This window comes from Pogoniulus pusillus, chromosome 28 (assembly GCF_015220805.1).
Source record: "Pogoniulus pusillus isolate bPogPus1 chromosome 28, bPogPus1.pri, whole genome shotgun sequence".
NCBI lineage: Eukaryota > Metazoa > Chordata > Aves > Piciformes > Lybiidae > Pogoniulus > Pogoniulus pusillus.
Genome location: NC_087291.1, coordinates 12,492,230 through 12,516,090, shown reverse-complemented (window position 1 = coordinate 12,516,090; position 23,861 = coordinate 12,492,230). Strand labels below are relative to the sequence as shown.

At 41.4% G+C, this 23,861-nt stretch overlaps 1 protein-coding gene across 7 annotated transcripts in view; it reads right to left on the bottom strand.

Moving 5' to 3' along the window:
- MEOX2 (mesenchyme homeobox 2) overlaps positions 1-23,861 on the bottom strand; it is a 230,549-nt gene that overhangs the window by 55,786 nt on the left and 150,902 nt on the right. For 5 of the 7 annotated variants that reach the window (XM_064167031.1, XM_064167032.1, XM_064167030.1 and 2 more), the window contains one exon: positions 900-1,259. The exons of 1 other annotated variant lie outside the window; for it this stretch is intronic. In XM_064167031.1, coding sequence (XP_064023101.1) covers positions 900-1,236 — 337 coding nt within the window. In that variant the 5' untranslated portion in view covers positions 1,237-1,259. Of the gene's footprint in view, positions 1-899; positions 1,750-23,861 lie in introns of those variants that run through there. One more of the 7 variants, XM_064167029.1, reaches the window with a different exon arrangement.

Sequence of the window (23,861 nt, the reverse complement as noted above, 5' to 3'; positions counted from 1 at the left end):
GAGTGGCTTTTGTCAGAGCGGGGCTTTGACAAGCTTTGCCACTGTAAAAAGCAGATATTGTGTCATTATTTTTACACGTTCAGTGATGCCGAATCATAGCCCTGAAATGACTGCAGGTCTACATGTCTTTACACTCGTCTTTAAGTAAGAATTGCAGCGATTGGAAAAGTCAGTTCCTTGCTTCCCTCTGCCCCTGCCAGCAGCAAACTGTAGTGAAGCCGCTTTCTAGAACTCCCATTCGCTGTACAGAGTCCAGATTTTGCCCCTTCCAGGCTGAGGATCTGGTGCAGGCACAGCCAGATCCTACAGGGCTTCAAGGCACCAGCTCCTCTCCCGAATCCCCACTTCCAAGGCAGAGTTTTCCAGGCGTTGTGCAATCGCCTGGGCACCGCAGTCAACTCGGCGGCGGAGGGGCGGAGGGGCCGAAGCGCGCTATATTCGGAATTGCAAGGAGCGGTGGCGTACCGGCCGGAGGGAGGAGGACGGGGGACCACATGCTGAAATGCTCACCAAAACTAGGCACGTTTCGCTCTCGGGCTTGTAGGAAACTCTCCCCTGCACACACACAACCACCTTGATTTCATGCCCTGTCACATGCTGGATTTTTTCCGTTTTCTGCCCCCACCCCGTAGCCCAAGCAAAGGTTGCTGTAATGATGAAGATTCCGAAGGACCGTTTGAGGGAAGAAGCAACTCAGCAGCCCGCTGTCAGCGGACGGCGAGAGCACAGCGGCGGCAGAGGCCGGGCCGGGTCGGGGCCGGCTGAGCCCAGCCGAGACAGGCCGGGCCGACCCGACGCGACCCGGGTAGGGTAGCGGGACCCGGGGCCCGGCAGCGCAGCTCCCCCCAGCACCCTCAGCCCGGGAGTCCCGCCCCACAGGGGACAGCGTGAGCCGTTACCTGAGCTGTCGCTTTTCCTCTTGCCGGACCTCTTCTCTGTTTCCACTGGGGACAGAGCCTGCCTGCCATAGTCCCCTGGCGCACACGCTGCTCCCGTGGGGGTGTTAGTGCCCAGGCTGGAAGAATTTGAACACAGGACCGGAGGGCTGCTGCCCAGCTCCGGGGGTCCTCCTGAGTCGGGCTGAAGGCAGAGGCTGTGCCTGGCCGCGGCGGGAGGAGACGACATCTGAGGAATGTGCCAGTTCGTCTGCAAAGCCTGGTGCTGCTGTTGCTGGTGATGGTGGTGGTGGTGATGATGATGGTGGTGGTGCCCCCTATGATGCTGGCTGGCAAACATGCCCTCCTCATTGGGGTATCCCGCTATTATGCAAGAGGAAGAAGAAGAAGACAGATCAGGGTAGGACATGTGGTCAGATCTTCCATGCAGGGCAAGAGAAGACTGGGAGAAAGGGTGCAAGCTCTGCGCCGTGGCATGGGGGCTGCGCAGGCAGCCAAAGAGTGTGTGATCCATGGCATGCAAGTCTCAGGTTCCAGGCAGGAGAGTTTAGGAAAGATCCAACTTCACCACCCTTTGTCAACTTTCACTGTAAACAGATCGGGGCTGAGATTTTTTTTTCCAAAACGGCAACGACAGACTTTGCAGCAGGCAGCTGAGCTCAGATAATCCCGGTCTTTAGCCCTAGTGGCCAGTCTCCGCTGCATAAACACTCGGACCTAGATGAGCCTTTTCTCAGGGCTGCTCAGATGTCAAAAAGCGGGAGAGGTTGAAGCCAATAGAAGGTGGTCCCAGAGAACTGCTTGAAGGGGGAAACAGCTCCGAGAGGTTATAAATACAGTAGTGTGTAATGTGAGCTGGGGGCTGGCTTAGCGGCACAGCACTGACCACATGCAAACTCCCTCCGAAACGCCAGCGCCGTCCCCGCGCCCAGCCGCTCCGTCAGCGGGCGGCAGCTCTACGCGCCCGCGCCCCGGGCGCTCGCCGCAGAGGCGGGGGGGGGTGGGGGGGTGGCTCGGAGGGGGCGCAGCCCGCCCCTCCCTGCCCCCGGGAGGGCCGCGGGGAGCACGCCTCCCTCCCGGCTCCCTGCCGCGGCCCCCGCCGGGGCTGCCCCGGGGCCAGTCGGGCCGCCCGCAAGGCCCCCACCCCCCGGGGCGGATCGGCGCAGGGGGTGCCCCCGCAGGGCAGACACCGCCCCGCCAGGTCGCCTCGGGCTCTCGCTGCCTGCCGGACGAGCGGGCAGGGGAGGGCAATAGAGATGCGAAGAGGAACCAGCGGGTTTTCCTCGGGAGCGGCAGGCGGGGCGCGGGGGTCGCCACCTCCGTTGCCTGCCGGGGAGTTAGAGGACGCCAGGCAGGGCCTCACCTGCGCGTCCAGGTGGGAGGCGGTGGCGCAGCTCGAGGGGCCGTCGGGACCCGCCTCAGCGCTGCGCGGGGCACGCTCCCGCGCCGCCCGCACCCACCGCCCTCTGCCCGCGCGCACCTCGCGCTGTCCGCCCAGCCACCGGCGCTCACTGGGCGCTCGGCACCGGCCGGAGAAAGACAAGTTCCACTTCTTGCCCCCTGCGCCTTCAAAACTAGATTTCGCCTAAGTTTACTCCCTGTATCTTCATTTTCTTCGTTGTGGTCTTTAGTGGCTAGGAGGGACAACCCAGAGACTCCGAACTTCTGTTCTTTAAGATACATGGAGCGGAATTAACAGTAGCCACCAAAGGCGGCTGTTAACTGGTTTAAATTGGGACAACACCTTCATTGATCACTGACCAAAGAGGTGCCCACTGAGCAAACACTTCATAGCCCTTCCTCTTCGCTGTACCTTCCTGGTTCTCACCCCCAATTACAATTTAAAAGACAAAAAAAAAAAAAAAAAAAAAAAAAAAGGGGGGGGGGGGGGGGGGTGGGCCTGGAGGGGTGAGAGTGGGAAAGCATTTCGGTCCAGCAGTTTAAGTCTAAATTCTCGGGTCCATGTGCGAAAGATAAAATGAATTTCAATTGCTATTGGAAAAAAATCAGAAATTGTATGAGATTTGCAAGAGCTAGTTTCTTAAACGGAAATTGAGTCCTATTTTGTGGGAAATTAGTTTTGCAGACTTTCCAAAAAAAAAAAAAATCTAAAACTTTTGTTCAGCAGCTGCTCCACTTTTCCCTGCAGTTTCAGGCTGAGCTGGAACCTGCAGCAGTCTTTTCGACGGTAAGACTTTTCCCCCCTTTTCTGACATCTAATGCTTTGTAAGAATTGTCTTTAGATTTAGTGAACGACGCGGTCTTTAAAAGGAGCGTGGCACCCAAAGCAGCAGTGGCTGCCTCTGTGCACCGTTCAAAACTTGCTATTTCTTCAGAATAAAGGAAATATACAGTTACAACACTGATGAAATATTTTGTGCTTTTCATTCTGTTTATCGTTTCAATATGTGCTCTAATATTAAAAGAGAGGAGTACAAAGAAAACTGGAGGCCCGAACCCCTCTTGGCTTTGCCAACTCGCCGGGCTGTGAGCCCCGGGGTGGCGGTGTCCCTCGGAACGGGCAGCGCCTAGAAACAGTGACACGGTTACCGGCGCGGTGCGCCCGCAGCGACCCCGCCGGGCCTGGTCCGTCCCCGGCGGCTGCGGGGGCGGCCCCAGGTGGGAGCGAGGGGAGCGGCGGGGCGGTGCCCCCCACGGCGGCCGCTGCGCCCCGCACCGCCGCGCTGCTCTCCGCGGCACTCCAACCTGCCGCTGTCAGCTCGGCCGCGGGGGCTGGGTGCTATCCGGGGGCCAGGACAGAGAGGGCAACAATGCCAGCACCCCAAACGGGAACTGAGGGGTCATGAATGCTAGGACTCCGAGCCGGGACCCCGAGGTGGGCAGCAAGGCCAGGACTCCTCTTGCCGGAGACGCGAAAGGGGCCGGGGAAGTCCCAAACCCAAGCCGGTGTAAAAATGCCCTTTTTTTTAATTCTAGGGGATGCCCGCACAGGATTTCTCGCACAGTACAAAAAGAAAGGGAAGCACAATGAAGAAAGTGAGAGGGTGCGAGGGGGAGGGAGAAAGATTGTGTTTCCAAGAGAAATAAGAGACGGAGCCAAATAGCACTTTTTAGAGAAATGTGGGAGAGGCTCCAAAAGGTGAAGAGAGGGGGGAAAGAAAAAAAAGAAGAAGAAAGCAATAGCAAAGTGACAATGGCATGGCAAAGTGTTTGTTATTAGCTTCATCATCAAATCTGAACTCTCGGGTCTGTGCTTTGCTGGGCTGTTGAGTCCCGTAACAAGTACACAAGTCCTACACCAAGTGTTTTCACTACTTCTTTAGTAGGAGTTTTGAAACATGCAAGACCTGGAAATACAAATCTCTAGAGCACTTTATGCTTTCCTTTTAAACTATATAAGGAGGACGCAAACATAGGCAACTGATGTTAAGACAAATAAATACCTGAATGCTCAGTGAAATGATGCAAAAGCTTTCTGTGCAGAGTTATCAACAAATGACAGCTATCTGATACCATTCTTCCTAAAGAATTACAATTTTTCAGCTAAAGCTTCAGTGCAAAGCTTCTCAGTGAACTAATTACTGAAGAAAGTGTAAGCAGTTATTATCTTTCAATATTAATGACTGAATTCTTGTTCAGATTGTATCATTCCAGAACATGCGCTCGATCTACATGTGGTACTAAAGCATAACTTAAATCAATGCCAGCAAGTTTGCCCAAAGCTTATAACATCAAGTGAAAAAACAGAATGCTTCAAATATATGAAAAGAGTAAACTGTTTAACTCTTATAAACATCTGGAGCCAACACAGTTTGGAACATCATTTATATTTTCATGTATGGGCTAATATTTGCATTCTCTTTCTGTTTTTTGGGGTTTTTTTTTTGGGTTAGGTGGCATTTGCTGTTCTTTTTAGCTTAAGATTTATGAGGAAAGAGATGATCTAAAATCGACTTGAATGAACCAGTGTACAGTTCCTCCTCTTCAGAACTTTTGTAGCCTTGCCTATTTGTTTTTAGGTAGGAGGCTGAAGGAACCATCTTTCTGAATATTTATCAGCATGTAAGTAGGCTCCTTGAGCAGTTGTATCTAGTGTGTGGCTTGCATATTTGTAATATGCCTATTCCAGTAACGGCAGGCAGATAGTCGTACTTGGGGACCACCATTCCAGGGCTACAAATTGTCCTAACTTTTTTGAAGTCAGCCAAAAGATGGCAATTTATGCCATTTAAGAATATTATCCTTACTGTCAAAGAGAAAGCTTACAAATATGAATTCAGCTTATTTTAGCCAAAGATTTTATTGTACTCAAGAGCCTACCAAAGGAAGAGGACGAGGTTTTATTGTATTGTAATTATGATCAGTTCATATTTTTCCATGGCAGTTTGGTGAAGGCAGGCATCATTATTTAACCTTAGAGTCTATCCAGATTCACAACAGATGTATGTTTATTTTCAGTTTTGTCTTCCCCCCCCCCCCCCCCTAAATTTTGCCCATTTAACTCCCACAGAAACAATATAATTCATTCCTCTTGATACCTGTGCTGCAGTGGAAACCTATGGATATCAGCAGCAATAAAGCCTGAGGATCATGCATCATTTCAGGGATGCTTGAACTCCTCAACTGAAAAACCTTGCACAGAAAATGAAAAATTTGTTGACTGTCAAAAATACCAAATGCATGACTAGTTAAGAATGGCAATAAGCACATTTACCATTCATAAACCTATGGTATACCAATGTCTTCACTGTACTTCACCATAAAAGCTTTTTTCTTTTTTTTGTGAGAGCTTACAAGACCATGACACATCCCATATATCTCTCTCACTGCATTTCTGTGTTTTACTTCCATTTTGCTCTTTTTACTGTTTATATGTGCCATGGTTTAACACTTACCCGACACGGTTTTTGCTTTAAAGACTACAATGTATCTAATAAAACCTTTTAGCTCTGAATCTCTATTTTCAGCTACTTCTCCCCTATACATACAGGTTCTGTTCTAATTTTCATGATCCCCAAATATTAATCATTTTAAAGCTATGCTAGCAATTTGGTATATTACCCAAAAGTTGCACTGAACTATGAAGCCCTCATTGAAAATTATTTGCAATTTGACATTACATCATTAAAAGTTATTTGAATTGTCAGCCCACTCTAATCAGCAAAATTTCTTATGCTTCCTATTTAATTTAAACAAACTGATGGTTAATGTACTTGAGATGGCACACCTGAACTCTGATGTTCCAGGAATGCTTTTAGAGTTTAAGCTATATGAAACGTCCATTCCACATCAGTTATTCAAAAGCCTCAGACCAAGTTCTCTTCAAAACTTTAGGATGTGCTTGTTTTAAATAGATAATTTATTTGCAAATGGAACCATCCTGCACAATAGTATTTGTTTCCCAATCTGCACATTATATTGCAATTTAACAATTGTTTCATTCTTTCTAGTACTATCTCTGCTTAAGAACACTGAACTAAAAGAACACTTATGACAAGACTTGTAGGTTACTTTAATAATATGTATCATTTGTATTTAGAAATGTATTCAAAGTGCAGGCAAATTAATGATGCCTGAAAAAAAAATATGTTTTCCATTCATTTTTTTCCAGACCTTGACAGTTAGACATGACAATCAGTCCTTTCTCCTATTACTAATCACAAAGGAAAAAGGCTTGTATTTTTAAATCATTATTATTATTTGATACAATTTTTACTGGTTTCATCTGTATCTATTAATATTTTGCTGATTATACTTCAATTTTAGTCACCCAGAATAAAAAAATGCAGCTGATTTGAATCTTTGTGCATCAGATGGTTTAGGCTATGACTTGCTTACATTGCAAACACTGAAACAGAGAATCCCCCCTACCATTACCTGAAATATTTATTGTCCCCTGCCTAGTATTTGCAGGTTCTTTCAGGACCAGCAGCAGGGGGCATATGTCATAATTCTGCCTCCATCAAGGGATGCTAGGAGAGTGATAAGTCACTAATCTTCATCACCTCTTTTTCACATTAATGAGTAAAATACTGCTCACAGTGTTTATTCCTAGCTATTTCTAATTAGCGGTTTCTATTTTTTTCTGCTCTGTAGAGAGAAAAAGACACCAGGAATAAATAACTACAAAATAACTAGGTTTTAATAGCTGCTGGGATTATGTCACTTACTTTGCAGGTGTGTTTGCTTATGATTTACAGTGTGATGAGCTCTGGGCTTGGAGCAGAAACCCCTAACTAGCTTGTATTCGGAAGAGAAAGAGATTCACTGCCCTGAATTGCTCAGGCTCTAATAATTTCGCCAGTTTCACGTGGGAGTATTTCTGTGTTTTTAGAGTCCTATTTGCATTCATGGTGATGTGCCTGACTAGAAGCATTTGCAGGACTGGAACCTTAATTAGTAATAGCTGTAGGAAGCAGAGGGCTAAAAATTGTGTGTACTTTTTTAATGCGTCATCATGCTTCTCAAAGCCTAAGACGCTGTCCTATACTGCATAGGAGAAATTAAATACAGAGTAACAATTGTTTGAAATGATCGGTTTAGATTAAACTGGGGTTTTTTTAGATGCAGATATTATGGCTTCTGAAAGAATGAGAAAAGAAGAAAAAAAAACCAGCAAGCTAGCTAGATTGCCCTAAAACATACATGCCAAGAAGAGCTTAATTTGCAGAGATATCACCAAAAACTAAAATCGTATCTGTCTTAAAGATTCTGATTCACAAAAGTATTTTAAGTTTGCTGGCATCAGTGACATTACTGATGTTTAAAAAATAATAGGCAAGTTCTTAATTATCTTGAAGAAAGGTCCAAGTGTCATACCTTAAGGAGACTGGCACCTTCCAAAACCACATTTGCATAAGCTAATTTGTTTTGTTTCCCCGCACCAGAACATAGCATTATTAATGAGCTGTGAATATATTGTGCTGCTTCTTGAAATGAACCTTTCCAAAGTATTTGTATTTGTTAAGCATTATTAGGCATCACACTTGCATGTCCTTTGACACAATGCAGATAGGTCTCGGAGTGAGTTCAATAAATTACTCCAGTAAGGGACTTTCTTTGAAGTACCTTCACATTAGCTAAGATACCTGTTGGACTATGACACAGGAGCCACCCTTTTCATGGATTCCTATCTCACTTCATTTAGATTAGATAACCTAAATAAGAGAGTGAAGCTCTTTTATTCTCACACCTTCTTTTTGAAATGAAAAGTGCATAGCACTGTGAACTGGATGAAGCTCAGCTGCACAGCAAAGAAAAGGTGCGTTATTTAGCATACTTTTCAGCTGACTGAGACACAAATGCAAAATACAGCACATGGGAACACTGTCTGGATTTGTGCGACTCCCTCGCAGGCGTTTTGTCCGTGAACTTTACACATTTGTGCATTTGAGCTGTAGAACATATCACTTAGGGATTTAGATTTTATGTAATAATCCAAGTGCATTTCAATGCAAGATGGTAAACTAAAAATATTTTCCATCTAACTGTTTCAAAACGCCATGTGCAAGAGAACACAACAAAATGGAATTAACTCGTAACATATGCAACTCTTATTTGTGCAAGAGCGGTATATGCCCCTAAATCCAGACTGCAGCATCTGGAGGCATAGCATGTCTCTAATGGAAGAGAAAGGCACGAGATATGTCAGCTTCTTGGCTATGTTGCATTGGAAGCTGTGTCTTTTCCTTCGTGATGCTCAATGCAACTCTGGCTAAACTAATAAAACAGATACTGTCCAGGTAAACTGCTTTGGAAGCATTTTGGAGTTTTCATCTCATTAGCTGAGATAGATATTTATAATACAATATGCACCAAAAAAAGCCCCACCAAAAACCCAAACAAAACAAAACCAACAAAAAAACCCCAAGCCAAACAAAAACCCCCCAACAACTTACCTAAAGCTCTTCCATTGCAAGCAATCAAGTTTGAATGAAAACTGATATGAAAATCCTCTGCTAGGAATCACACACTCATAGTGCATCCAAACGTACAAATTCTCATTTGTAGAAACAAGTTTTGCTGTCACCAAGCTATCTGTAGTGCCTCTCTCTTATCATTGCTTTCTACCTCTAGTAATATGAACAAGGCATTCTTCATATACTTTCATTGCTGTGATCAGCTTGGTAGAGAATGTGAAAAACGTTTTAGAGAAACAATTTATCCTTTAAACGGTTTACAATGTGAACTGTCTTTAGACTTGACCTTGAGGAGTGCTGTCTCTTTTCCCCATTGATCTCACTGGATTAACTTCACTGTTAGACCACAATAGCCATTTAAGAAAGGCATAGATAAACACAAATACTGTTCCTTTGTGGTGACTAAAAAAAAAACCACTGAAAATTTCATTTTGAAAGAAACATGTATGACAAAGACCCTCTGGATAAAATATTTTACCCACTCATTTTCAAGTTTTTGTTTCACTAAAATAATTAAATTATCTGTTACAGAAGTCGGGACTTTTTATTGTAAAATCCTAAGATTTCTTCTGTTCATTTTTATCAGTTAATCTCCTCTGTTATGTTCACATTAAGAAGGGGACGAAGCATGCCTGTCTATCATAGTTATTCTTATGTGCAGAAAAGCCCAAGCTGAAACACAGAAATTGAATTGCTACAAAGATCTGTTTGCTAAACTTCAAAAAACCTATCACGAACAGCATACTGGACGTATAAATACACATATGTATACAGTAAAAGAGGGTGTTCAACCATGCAAAATCGCCAACATACCTCCAGGCTCAAATCCTGAATGTACGATTAAAACAAATTAGGTTAGTGCCTGCTTTCTTTTAATAACAGGGAGAGTTCTTAGATACGTTACACCCAAATAGAATGCCTCGCACTAAAGCAAACGAAGGAGGAGAGAAAGCTCTTTGCGCAGATTACCAGACAAAAGTTCTTCCTAGCAGAGTAAAATGTTTGGGAATGTATCTAATCTAACACACCCTATAAAACTGTACAGTAGTCCCTGGTACAACAGTGAGCTGTGTGGAAGAAAGGGTCATATCGCAGAGCGAAATTCCCAGATTTCAGCCTGCAGTCCAGAACTGCCTGTGCAATTTCTAACTTGTAAAGCTGGGTACCTATTCTGGAAAGCAGGTAGGTAGCTGTCCCTTATGCATGCCCAGTAATTGCATTATGTATGACTCCCTGCAGCTGTGGTAATGAGGATTTTTTTAAACAAACATACCTTGACTTGGTGATGAGAATATTTTGCTCTAAAAATAAGTCATACGTTTAATTTTTTTTTATAGGCAGGCATGGCTTGTATCCAGGGGTGCATGCAGTAAATTTAGCCTGTCCAATTTGTAGTCAACCAGACTTTCTCAAATTAAGCTCCATAAATACAAACATACATTGCTTGTTTGTTTTCTTTTTCCTTGCCTTCTTTCCCCCTTTTTCAAGTTTCCGTTATTGGTATCATAATAGTATGACCCAAATATAAGGAAATAAGCATATCATATTAAACACAGGAATACGCTTTCACAGTCATTTATTGTGCATAGCTAGTAAACATTTCCTGGCAAACAATTTAGAGAGTCCATAAATTCCATCCTAACGCTACTTCCGTAGCTAGATGCAATACACCATACACGAGGGTATTAGCTCAGTCTCTCTCATCCGGAATGGGTGGATTGGAATTGAAAAATCCCCACCCCCCCATTATAGCACCATATGTCTCGAAAGTCTATCCTCTCTCAGGGCAAACGGCTCCTCTCAGATCCGCCTGATGGATCACGACTAAAACGCTGCTGTCCCTCGCTATTTCATCTAACAGCATTTCTGAAGTAGCTACCAAGAGAGCACAACGAGCCAAGCATCCCTTTGGCATTAGTGGCAGTTCCCCACGGCGAGAATGTCAGGGATAAGGAATAGCAGAGGGAAAATCTACCACATCGTGCCAATTTGTATGGAAAATTTGTTCCTTAAGCTAGGAGTAGGGAGAAGAAGAAAGACTTTCACTCCAGAAAACTGAACAGTGCTCAAAATTCCCTGGTTCCTTATGTAGCCAGTTAACCAGTGTGAGCAGACCAGCTTTGCAGCATCTTCAGAGGTACTGAGCCTGTAAGAATTTCAAACTGTTTTCTCTAGATATCTTATTGACGTGTTTATAGGTTGAGGGATTATTAGGGTGACTTTTGGTAGATTAGATTTCCTCTCAGTTGTTTTCTGCTCTTCTATCTGTGCATCAATTTACCATTAAAAATAAATAATTTCTTTAAACGGAACTCAAATAATTTGGCATTAGAAAGCATTTACGTAGGATGATTGCGCTAAGGTAAAGTTTGTATTGCTAGTATAAGAGACTAAGCTGAAATATTTCCACCACTTTGTGTCTTTATTGCAGGTATATATTAATATCATTCCTGTTACAGGTATTATTTCCAGATCATTTTGTATTGAAAACAAAGAGTTAGCAAAAATCTGGAGTCTTTCCAAGTTTCCAAAGACCAGCTTGAAAGCTCAAAGAGGTTCAGGCACCATGTCAATGTTCTGCTTTACGATCTTTAATTTTACAGGATATAATATGAAAACCTCTTCTCTGTACCCCTTCAATCAGAAACTGAGGAAGGGTTCCATGACAGCAAAGACAACTGAGGGCAGAAAGATTTTATTTCACTGGTTGTGGAAGTAGTTTTGGTTTTTAACTCCTTATTTTAGAAGTCCTTTTCCTCTATTTGTATTGAATAGAACCAGTATGAAATAAATAGTCCTCTTCTTAGTTACCAGCTTCATGATATATATATATATATTTGTTAATCCATGTATATTATTGTGATCTTTCATCAAATGTGCTCACCTTTGGAAGATGAATGTAAGCGACCAAAAGCTGCAGTGTACAAGTTGTGATAGCTTATTGCGTCTTTTGAAAGGAATTAAAATGACCAGGATTTCAGGACTCTAGAATTTTAGACTTATTTCCTGTCTTCTTTGCCCACTACTTGACAGTAAACCTTGCACAAGCATCCCTCATTTTCTGGCTGCTCATCTTTACCATCTCCGTGTACTTCCTGAGCTAGTAGCGCTAAGGCACTGAATTCAGCCAAGAGTCCTTCAGTAGTACCCTGAAGAGAAGTAGTTTGTAATCTGCAAATTGCTCAACTTATTGTCTGATGATAAAGCCCCTAATTCCTTTCCTGGACTAGGACCTCCACCAGCTTCCTTTCATTGTGCACATGGGCAAACTGCAAGAAGGAAGATAACACTCCGCTTGTTCAGCAGTCATTTTCTCTTTTATGTTTCCAGTGAATCTGATCACTGGCACAAGCTGCCAGAAAAAGACAAATCTGATCAGAAAGAGCATGAGCAGAAAAGTCAAATTTCCCAGATCCATAGCCTCAAGGAATGTTTTGTACTGGTTATAGGGTGTCTCAGTCACTGGGACTGGTCAGCCTTGGCCTTCCCCGCATCAAACAAGTGTTCCTGCTCACGTGAATGTTCCCAAATCACCATTCTGCTGTGAATACTTGTCTGATTGGCACAATATGCTATTTCCTCATACTTAGCATTACACTCACGCCTGGTTATACAGATTTTTTTCCCTGAGTCTCCTCATGGTACAGAATACCAATAGCAAATTTAATTCATGTGTTTTATGTACGTTAAATAGTAGGAAATACATCTGTGTAGAAAATGTAGCCTGTTCCTGTGCTTGCAGAGTCTCTCTGGATTTATTGTATTGAAGCTAAATCTATTGTTAATCCATTTAATACTGATTGCATTCTCCAAATATGTTTGGTGTTTCCTTTCTGAACTGCCATATAAATAAGTCAGTATTACACATTCATAAGGTACTGGCAAAAGAAAATGCTGAAAACAGGTAATATATTGTGTTCTTGATGATAGAAAAGAACCTCACCAATTAGTTTTAGACAGTAACCAGCTAATGATCAATAATACTTTAATAAGATCCCTATGGACATCTTTGCCCTTTTGTGTCAGGTGCTGTGCACTGAAGAGGAGAGCATCTAAACAGGCTAGATGAAAAGTAAAAGAAACAAGACTGGATCATTATCAGGCAATGATATCTAAAAGCAGAAAGGCATACTATAGGCATTCAGTTCGGGTCTGTCACGAAGACTAATTTGCTCATAACAAACAGAAATGCAGTATGCCTCTTTAAAAATGTTTCTAAGGAATCATGTACCAAGAATTAGGAGATGCATTCCCTGAAAGCATTCTTATTTAAAACCAATTTTTACTAGGTTTCACACTCTTAAAGAATTGGATTAAATCAGAGTGAGGTAACTGGGAGTTATGGTCCAGTTGGTGAACTTTACCATGAACCTAGTGGCAAATAAAATCATGATAATATGGAACAGCGTTTTGAGAAGAAAACTGCTGGAAGTCTAACAATTTGAGTGCTATTGACTTCAAAGAGGCAGGAATTTCAGACCCAATTTCCAGCATGTTATAATTTGTTATAATTGTAGCTGCATTTTTGGTACACTACGTATTCATGGTCAAAGCACTGAAGTAAGCAATCTTCATAGGGTACTGTAAATAAACAGCTGCTAGGAGAGAAGACTGCGAATCCAGGTTCACACTTTGCTCCTACAAAAAAAACCCCGACCAAACAGCTTCTGTACTTTAAATCTTTCACACCTCTCAGTAACTGTGTCAATATTTTTAAAGCCACACCACTCTATTACGAAGCAATAATTCAAATTGTAGTTGTATCAGACTGACATTTTATATCTCACTTTTTATGCCTCGCTTGAAAGATTCTTACTGCTGTCACATTTAAATAATAATTTTTAAAGCCTGTATTTCTTCCATACAGGTCATGAAATATCTTAACATGGAAAAAATTCTTGCAGGGTATGGAATAATATTAACATGAGCTGGAAACCTCAGAGTGTCCATAATAAAACGTTGTCTACACAAAACAAATGAAAAATGCCAATTTTCCTAACTAGAATTCAGTCTGACAGAGAAATCAGAGAATTAAAAATTAATTGCTTATGTAATTGTTAAGGGCAAATTAAATAAACCCCAATATTTATATTTGCAGATATGAGACAGTCAGCTTTTAAAAGCTGGCCCTAAGTCCAAATCAGTTGTTTGGGGAAAAGTATTAAAGGAAAAAACTGATTGACAACTTCAGTCTGCTAAGAATGCTGTAAAGGACACCTCAAAAAAAGTCACAATCAAGAAAAAACCTCCTACACTTTTGATGGAAATAATAAAATTACATCGTATGTGGAAAAAAGGCAAAACAAAAGGGAGGAGCAGGGGAAAGTGTGGCAATTAATGTAAATCAGAAGCTGGGAATTAAAGAGCTTTTTAAAGAAAGCAGAAGGTCAGAAAGAGAAAACAGAGATAAGGATAATATGAAGAAATTTTGGAATTATATTAAGAACAAAGAACCCTAACAGTTGCTTGACTCCATTGTTAAATGGAAATTGCTCACTTTCTGAAATAACATTTTTTGGTTTATTTTTAATAAGGCATTCTCAAATACTTTTCTTCTATATTTTGGGAAAAAAAAGTCAAATGATGTATTCATATCAGCTGATTATGATGAAGCTGTATTTCAGTAGTAGTGCAGGAGAACGTTAAATAGCAGCTAATAAAACTAGACATTTTTAAAATCAGTAGACCTGAATAATTTGCATGGAGGTATTTTAATACATTTGGCAGGGAACCTGTCTGCATTGGGAGGATTTTTAGTATGTCTTGGAGAACTAGGGAGATCCAAGAGAACCAGGCAAAAAAAAAAAAGTGACTATTTCAAAAGAATAAATGTGATGCCCTAAATGGCTGTAGGCATTTCAACCTCCCATTGATCTCAAGCAAAATAAGGAATGGCTTCTAGGAATGTTAGTTCATTTGAATCAAAGCAATGAGTCCAGAAGTTTATGGAAAATTATCTTGCCAAAGCTAACTAGATATCATATAATAAGGGTATGTGTTCGGTAGAATAAAGGTAATTTTAATAGTATTAAATGTGCAGAGGAATATTGGAAAGCCTTTTGGTTGTTAATCATAATATTTTGATGAAGAAAAAAATTAAAATCAATATTTTACCTATTAAATGGAGTCAAATCTCAGTCTCAAGCATGTAGTAAGTGGGGAAAAATAATCAGTGGTGTTTATTTTAATGGAAACGCACGAATGCACAGCCCTATGACTTTTTTTTTTTCTGACTGTGACTCTTTTATCAATGGTAAGAAAACATATTTAGAAAGTTTGCATTTGAAATGATTGGAAGATTAGTAAATAAAAAGCGAGCCAAGTCGCTGTAGAACGCGGGTTGTTCAGGGAACTGGTCACAGTTAAACAAACTGTAAATTTCAGTCCAGACAAACTAAGGCACTGTTCTAGTAACAAAGACTGTTACTAGAATCACTGATACAACGTAGGGACCCTGTCCACAGACAATCTGAAAAAGTCTTTAGAATCAGCTGGAAAGAGCTTTGAGTACAAGAGGGTAGATGTGAATCTGATTCAACCCACGGGCACATCACCAGAGAAATTTACAGCAAGGTTGTGTTACCTCTGTCCTTGGCACGGGAGCAACCAGTTCTGGAAATATTGTGTCCACAATTCAAGAGACATTGTTGAAAAACTGGAAAAGGTTCAGAGGAAGGCAACAAGAATGATGAAAGAATTGGAAGACATTCCTTGTAATGAAAGACTCGAGCAGCTCTATCTCTGTAGGTTATCAGAGAGACATTTAATAGGCTACTCCATCACATCTTATAAAAAACTATGTGAGAAACAGAAATTTGATAACACTAGAGTTTTCAGACCGGTGACAAAGGGATAACAGAAGCTAGCGGTAAGAAGATGTAGTTGGAGAAACATACTGGAAGGCTTAAATCAAAATTGAATGCTTCTCTCCATTAAAATCACACACACACACAAAAAAAAACCCCAGTAATTCAGAAAAGTTCTGGTGCCCCTCATCCAGGGGGGGCAGACTGAGTAGATGACCATAATAGCCTTTTAGTTTTATAGGCCATGAATCTACAGCTTCAATTGCAGACTTCTCTGCTCCGTATTTTCTTACGCCATCACTGGGCAGATCCAACCAGTGCAAAGTTAATCAGAACCAGGTGAAGCCTGCTTTTTGCAGCACAAGGGAGCTTCCCCCTGAAGCTACATTGGATAAGATGAGGATTTGTCTGGAGCAAAGGAATTAATACAGTATGAAGAGTGCCTGTCTGTCATATTGACGCCTATAATTTCTAACTATTGCAAAATGTGCTGGCATTTGAATAAACATAAACCACTGTCTTGAGCGGTGAAACGTGGTAAATTCTGTGGCAAAGTGATTTTAATCCCTAAACACACACACACACCTTATCTGCTGCAGAGAAGTAAAAGGAAATAGAAAACTAGGTACACAGGCACGGAGCACTGTTTAAGTGAGGCAGAGCAGAGGAGGGGAGCTAATGCAGTTCGTACGCTTTTTGTGCTCTTGAGAGTAGCGTCGGTCCAAAAACTTTCCTTCAACCACAGAAATTTCTCAATTAACATTGTCGTTAGGAAAGACTGCAGGAGGAGGTGAAACAACAAAGGAAAGAGAAATGCTAACGGAAAAAACACATATAAACAACATACCATATGTAGGACACTCACCATATGCCAACCTTACTTTTTTCCTCTCTCTCTCTAATGTGGTCCAATAATTCCCGTCATCTAGGGGGTTATTCACAGTGTCTACTTCAGGCATCTGATTTAGGTGTTTTGAATTGCAGCTGCCCCCCAACAAACCCCCCCCAGCACATGCTTCCCCCCTCCCCCTTTTCCCTTTGTCTACAGCCCCCCGGCACCTCTGTCTCTCTGCCAGCTGCGCAGAGAAGCACAAACACCTAGGCTTAGTTCTTAAAACTGTGCCTAAGTTAGATAGCTGAGTTCGCCTAAAGCTGTTGTATAAATACCTCTCTTTCCTATTAAATTTAGAATAAATAAATAAATAAAATGCTCCTCTGGAAAATATTGCTTGTTTAAATTGCAAGGGTATAAAAGTGCAGGAAAGTTTACAAATTCAAGGCCAGCTCCTTAGCTTGTACAGTTCATATACTGGCATTCAAATAAACAGACCGATTCCCATTCGCCCCAGCAAAAGTGCAGCCTTCCAGTTGGTTTTACAAACCAAGTCGGCCACCTGATTCTGCTGGGTAAAGCACACACGTTTTCATAAAATACTGAAAAGAACATTTTACAATGTAAGTCCATTAAGAAACAACCTCAGAGGGAAAAGAAAACTAAAAAGAAAAAGTTGTGTAGGAAATGGCAGCTACTGCAGTCTGCAGAAAGCACTTCTCTTATAAAAGCAGAGAAAAAGTGGTGAGAGATCAGCATCAGGCTCAATAACGACTGAAAATAATGTCTTTTTCTGAGGAAATCTCTTACTTCCCTTCCTAAGTAAATGTGTATTTTATTTTCAAAAACATTCTAAATGGTTTTCTGCCTTGTATTAGCAAATAGCTGTACCATATACTTCATTTTTTACTGTGTGGTACTGCAGCGCGCCGAAGGAAGCAAAGCACGCAGATCTTAGCTCAGTGGCAAGCTAGACACTTGACAACAACGAAAAAAGGCAACTTTGCATAAATATTGTTGAAAGTGAAGAGAGAAGAGGAAATTCTGCATCTTTAATGCAAGGGTTTTAATGCTAATATATATCAAACTGCTCTGTGTACTCCTGGACTCCTTCTGTTAAAACGTCTCTAACTCTAGGGACACATTGTATGAGGCAGTTATGCACCATTTAAATGTGAAAAATGCACACTTTACTTGGAAAAAGATGTGTGATGTGAAGTGTTTTTAGGAATAATTGAATGATTTTGTGATTCATTAAATGCTTTTTCCTCAGCAAGCAAGTAATGGATTTTCCACTAAGCACCCAAAGGGTGAAAAGTCAAACAGTTAGAAGGAGTAAGGCGCCCTTAGGAAGAGGATCTTTTACAGCTTTTTTTTTTGGTTTATTCTTTATCTCTTTTTTTGCTCTAAGAGGAACAAAACAAAGAGAGAAGCAAAAAAGAAGTAAGTGTACATAGGAAATTAAAAAGATTGAATGTTGGGCACAAAAGGCTATGTGGCTGTTGTCTATTCTTTGGGTCGAGAGGAAATGGAGAAAAATTGTGGCACCTAAAGTTTATTGAATATGGCTTCATGTGCATATCCCTGCTGAGACCATGGGATCAGTTCTTTTATGGGAGGGGGAAAAAGTGAAAAAAGGAGTTGTTTTCCTATACCAAATATATCTTTAAGCCAAAGTGTAAATCTTCAGTTTCTTCCCTCCCTGTCGTCCCGTGTCGTCCCCCCCTCCCCCCCCTTTTTTTTTTCTACTTTCTTTAGGGGAAAAAAAATAAAAGGAAAAAAGAAAAAGGAAAGAAAGGCCAAAAAAAATCTAGGAAAACAATACACACCTTGACTCCTGCAAAAAAGATCTCTGGCAAAATCACAAGACGCCTGCTTAAGTAATACCCAAAAGGTAACTCCATGCATTCCACTGGCCAGAAATAATTCACAGCATGATGAATCCACAAGAAAGTCAATAGCATATTATAACGCTCTTAGGGGAGCTGTAGCTGTAAGAGCAATGTGAGGCAATGCCTTAGCATGAGCTATCACTTTATATATGTGCTGTATACATGAGCATGAATTATATTACAACATTTGACACGCTGTGGCTTTTGATCTACTGTGACTTATGACCTCTGTCCTATTGCGACCTTTATGCCTAAACCTGTAGAGAATAGTTCAAACAATAGAACATACATGATAGATGACACTTAGATAGGATAAAAGTATATAAGGAATATAAAGACTCATGCTTGGGGCAACAGCCAGCCAAAATCTGCCACAGTTTAGGAAGATACTTCCTTTGGGATACAGTATTATGAATTATCTTGCACCTTCTTCTGAGGCATCTGGAGCCAAGGATACTGTCCTAGATGGACCACTGGCCTGATTAGGTATGGCAGTTCTAATATTTCTGTGACCTATGCTAGTGTGGAAAAATACAGCTTGTATGGTTAATAGAAAGTTCTGCATAAGGCAGGAAGGAATCTTTGCCCAGTGATAAAATCCTTTTGAGCTTTCCGCTGAAAAGCCAATTGAACTTTGTGTAGATTCTGTTTCCACCCAGATCAACTGTGATTTCCAGCTGATTTCAGTGGGAGCTGAAGGAAAACTGTAAAGAAGCCCAGTATACTCTTTTGCAAGGGGAAGCACTCAGCTCTCACAGGCAACTGCTTTTTAATTTTAATTAAAAATATAATAATAATCCCTGAAGGTCTGGGATGTCTCAGATTTTACAGACAGCCAGGATTGGCACTTAGTTCTCTCCACAGGAGGGAGAATTTGAAGAGAGTCTTTTACAGCTCATCTTTATCAGCCTCTGCTGTTGCTCTATTTTTCAACAGCTCCTATTTGGTTAGCCTGTTCCAGCAGCTTCCAGCTGCAGTCTTGGACTCCAAAGACTGCCTTCTTGATCATCAGCTACCTGGCTCCACAGAACAGTCCAGGGACCAGGCATTCAAATGCAATTAAATTGCTCTCCAAAAGAAAGCTAGAGAGTAAGAAGTAGTGTTGGCACGCTGCAGAAAAGCAGGAAGACAAAGAATCAACTGACAGTCTATACAGCATGAAATTGGAGTTTTTGGCTAAAATGTGGAGTTATACTGCATCTTGGAAAAAAAAAGTATGGACAAGAAAAGAAGTCATGGAATGAAGGTATCCATAAGGCCTTGACTGGAAAAGTTTTCAGCATTTTTGAACAGCTGGATATGGACAAATTAGTAAAGCTTTCATCATAAATAGTATTTTTAATGTTGTTGATGTAACCTTAAGACCTGAAGCTTACTGTCTGTTCACAAAACACAGGAGCTATAGCTACACCAATATAAACGGATTTAATTAAGCTGATTTAAAACCAAAGAGAAAACAGGCTTTTGAATAGACTAAGTTTTGCTAAAACCAAATTTAATTTAGTACAGCCCCCATTGATTAGTCAAGCAAGCCACTGAAACTGTAGCCAAGCCTCATAGTCCAGGATTTAGATTTGTTTAAAAATCCAGGAAATTTATGTTGATGTGGCTAGGTCCTATCACCCTGCTTTGCCCAATTCTTAGCTCCATGGGAACTCTGCTCTTGTATGGCACTGTGAAAAGGGCTGAAACCTGTGAGTTCAATAGAAAAAAGTCTGCAGCTGCCATCTGTGTCATTGCCACTTGCCTGGAGACAGTTTTGCAGCAGTACAAGGAATTTACAGTGAAGGAAAAGTGGTGTAGGACAGAAAAGATAATGTATTAAGCAAAGCCTAGGGACTGGCAAACCGCCCTTTCTGGTGGAAAATTTACACACGTGCAAACTATTGGGACTATCTCCTTCATACAGTGAAAGAGATGACCCTCAGCTCAGACAAGCTTCAGATGCCATCTAGCCATGCCCTCATGTATGGATATTCCTGAGGTGCTGTCCATAATATGGTAGGAGTGGGGTGCGAAACAGTGTCTGAAAGTGACATGTTGCAAATGATGTTGAATGCCGTGGCATTTGCTGTCATCCTCTCATGATAACTGCTGTTCTGGGAGATAGATTTGTAACCTCCTCTGTCTTGAAAGCAATGTGACAGAAGCTAGACAAACTGTAAGTGAAGCTTGTTTGGGATTTTATTAAGTTTGTCCTTAATTATTTCTGTTTTGGGGAGTAGAAGTGGGTACTTCTATGCTGGCTAAATAATGCAGCAGTATTAGTTAGCACTGGTACTAACCTAACGATTGCCTAAACGATTAGGCAACCTGAACTGAGATTCACCTACACGACTGAAGCCACTTGTAGCCTAAATGACAATATGTAGCCTTGCAGTTGGAAGAATAGGCACTTTGAGGCACAGATCCTCTGACCTATTGCAGGTATCCACTTTATATAAAATCAAGCCACTCCCTAGGCTCCACTGACTCAATCTCCAAACAGCCTTTGGTAGTAAAAGAGAGGCCAGTTAAAAGGCCAGTTGTTTCCACTCCATTTGAGGAATACTGCTGTCACCAAAGTCCCCAGAAAAGACAACACTTGTCTCACTGTTACACTACCATAAAACAGATCTATAAAAGCTGTGGATTTTCATTACATCCTATTGATAATCTAGCTAAGGGACTGAACTGCACTATTACCTAAATATATAAAAAAGCACATGGGCTGTAAAATAATAGGCTGTCAGCAGTACATGCCAATCTATTTAGCATGAATTGAGACAGAGATGCATTACAGAGAGAAAGCTGACACCGCTGGAGTTTCTATTCCCCCTATGACACCGAGCACGAACCTTGCCTCCAGACCCTTTGTCTTCACACTTCTCTGACATTGTTCCTTTTCCCTGTGTTCCTTTTGTCTCTCCACTTGTCAAACAGTTCCTCAGACACCTGGGCTTTTTAAATAGATTTCCTACCCAGTGCTTTGGAACTATGCATTTTTGATCTCACAGATGTATGAACTGAGACATTGTATTGAGTTTAAAGGGGGGGAAAAAAGTCCAATCTTCGTACACATTCAGAGTAGAATCAAATGTTATAATCTGTCTCTCCTGGAAAGTAGTTACATTGTGCAACTAGAGAGTTATTTATTTATTTTTAAATTCAAGACAAACTAGGGAAAAAAAAAACTGAAACCACAACTGGTTCTGGTCAAACCAAAGTATTCTTTCTGTGTTTTCTCCTTTCTCCTGCCTGATGTGACACAGTGCATGCAGCATTCCACTGATGCAGCATAGTTTGTTTTCATGCATATGTAACAAAAAAAAACAAACTGAAGAAACTAAGGGTATGATGCACAAACATGAAGGAGGACCCACAGTCTTAGCATGGAATCAGGGCTACCATTCATGACAGGTGAGAAGCTTGTTTGGTTCCCTTCTCATCATGTTAACAGTTAAACCTGTATTGGTCCTCAGTGTCTCCTCTTAAAAATGCCTGGGTATTGAAGGACAAAATCTGTGGCTAATGTGATACCATATACCTAGAAATAAGATGTCTCTGGAAGTGCAGGTCAGTAAACTGATCCTGTAGAAAAACAGTAAAATGTATTGTAAACAGAAACATTTGTGGATGAATAAACTGAAATTGTATAGGGGATTCCTTAAACAAATATAAGGAAAAAGATAAAGCTTACTTGGTTTTTGACAATGTCTTTCACTAAAATGTCTAAAAAAACCCTAAAAGCTTTTGATGAGAGAAGGTCTCCAGACCATAACTGGTTAAAGGGACAAGGCAGAATGAAATGGTTAATTTTCAAATTAGAAGGAAGTCTCAGAACAACAACAAAAAAGCAGTATGATAGATGCCTGTGGAATCATGAGTGCTGTGAAAAGGGTAAGCAAGGACTGACTTTTTCTCTCCCAGGTTAGGAACTAGTGGGAGTCAAATGAAGGTAGCACATAGTAGCTCCAAAATGATCAAAGAGCAGTAGCTCTTCATATAAATGGAACAGCAGAAGTTGTGGATGCTAGAAGTTTGCCAAGGTTGCCAACTGAACTCATGGCAATAACAAATGACTATTAAATTTGAGAAAACTGTGAATTAAAAAGTTCCTGAGCCAGAAATAGTTAGAGACTGAGTACTGTGTGGAAATACCAAGTAGGTGCTTATTAATTTGCTTTTCTCCTTCACTTCTACCTGCTGGCCTCCATTTCCAGCAGTGTGCTACACTTGCAGAATCTCTGATAGGATCCAGTGCTATTTCTCTCAGGGCAGTGCTTAATCTCAGTAACTAACTTGCTCTGTCAGGTTGACACTGCTGTATTCCATGCAGAACACAAACTCTGTTGGAAACTTAACTGAAAATGTAACATCAAGGGTTTTAAAAAAAAAAAAGGCAATGATGAATTAAGATGGGTTTGGTATTCCTCTTACTTATACAAGATGATAAATAGAAGACTTCTGACTGAGTAGATTCGTTATATCTGTCCAAAGTGTCCATACCAGTACATCACTATCCATCACTATCTGCAGGTCTGCAGGTGATGTCCCTGCCATAGACAGATAAATGAGGGCAGGCATGTTTGGATCCTGAGCAATAATTTGCTCATGCATATCATAGGTGAACACTGATGCATAACTTGTATGGATGCTTCAAATCCAGAAGCACTATCAGCATAAGCTCATTTCCACAATGCTGCACCCCCAGAGCTACTCAGACCCAACTCAGATGGCTGAGAGACATATTTCTGTTACAGAGAGTACTCATAAACCAGAAAAAAGAAATGTCTATGTAGTGAGACTCGCCCACACTGTGCATAGTTGGCACTGCAGTGGAGATAACAGTGCTGTAAGATTGAAGGTCTTGAAAGGTTCACCTTCCAAATACTCCAAAACCAATGCACACAGCAAATGATGCTCTGGGGCTGGTGTTGCTGCCTAGCATAATGAGCCCTGACAGTGGTGCAGTACACTACAGGAGGCACTTCAGTCATGGGTCTTACCACAGTGGCTTGGAGCTGGTGAAGGTACGCTTGGACTGTCCACTTGATCTTGGCTGTTAGACGATTCCCAACACTCATTATGTAGGTTTGTCAATAATTTTGAATATTTCAGTCATTTCCATCACAGATTATAGGGAGTTGTTTATTTAGACTTCTCATTTTTTCCTTGGTCTCATCTCTGAAAGTTGATAATCCTAAAACTGTTCTAACAATTCAGAAGTAACTTTAAACATGGAAGAGAGGGACAAACTCCTTTTCATATTGGTAGTTCTAAGAGCAGTTGAGACAGGTTCTAACAATTCAGAAGCAATTTTATGTATGGAAGAGAGGGACAAACTCCTTTTCATATAGTTAGTTCTAAGAGCAGTTGAGGCAGGTTTGGGTTTCTGGCTTTTTACCTTTTAAAAAAGCAGTTCTGCTTATTTGACCAAATCTGACATGTGGGCAAGGAGCAGAGTGCCATCAGCACCACATTTTATGCTATGTAATTGCTCACAAAATGGAGGAAGTGGAAGTGATGAATTAAGTGAGAAGCTTTTGTTATGATTCTTTTAGGTTTTAGGGGTA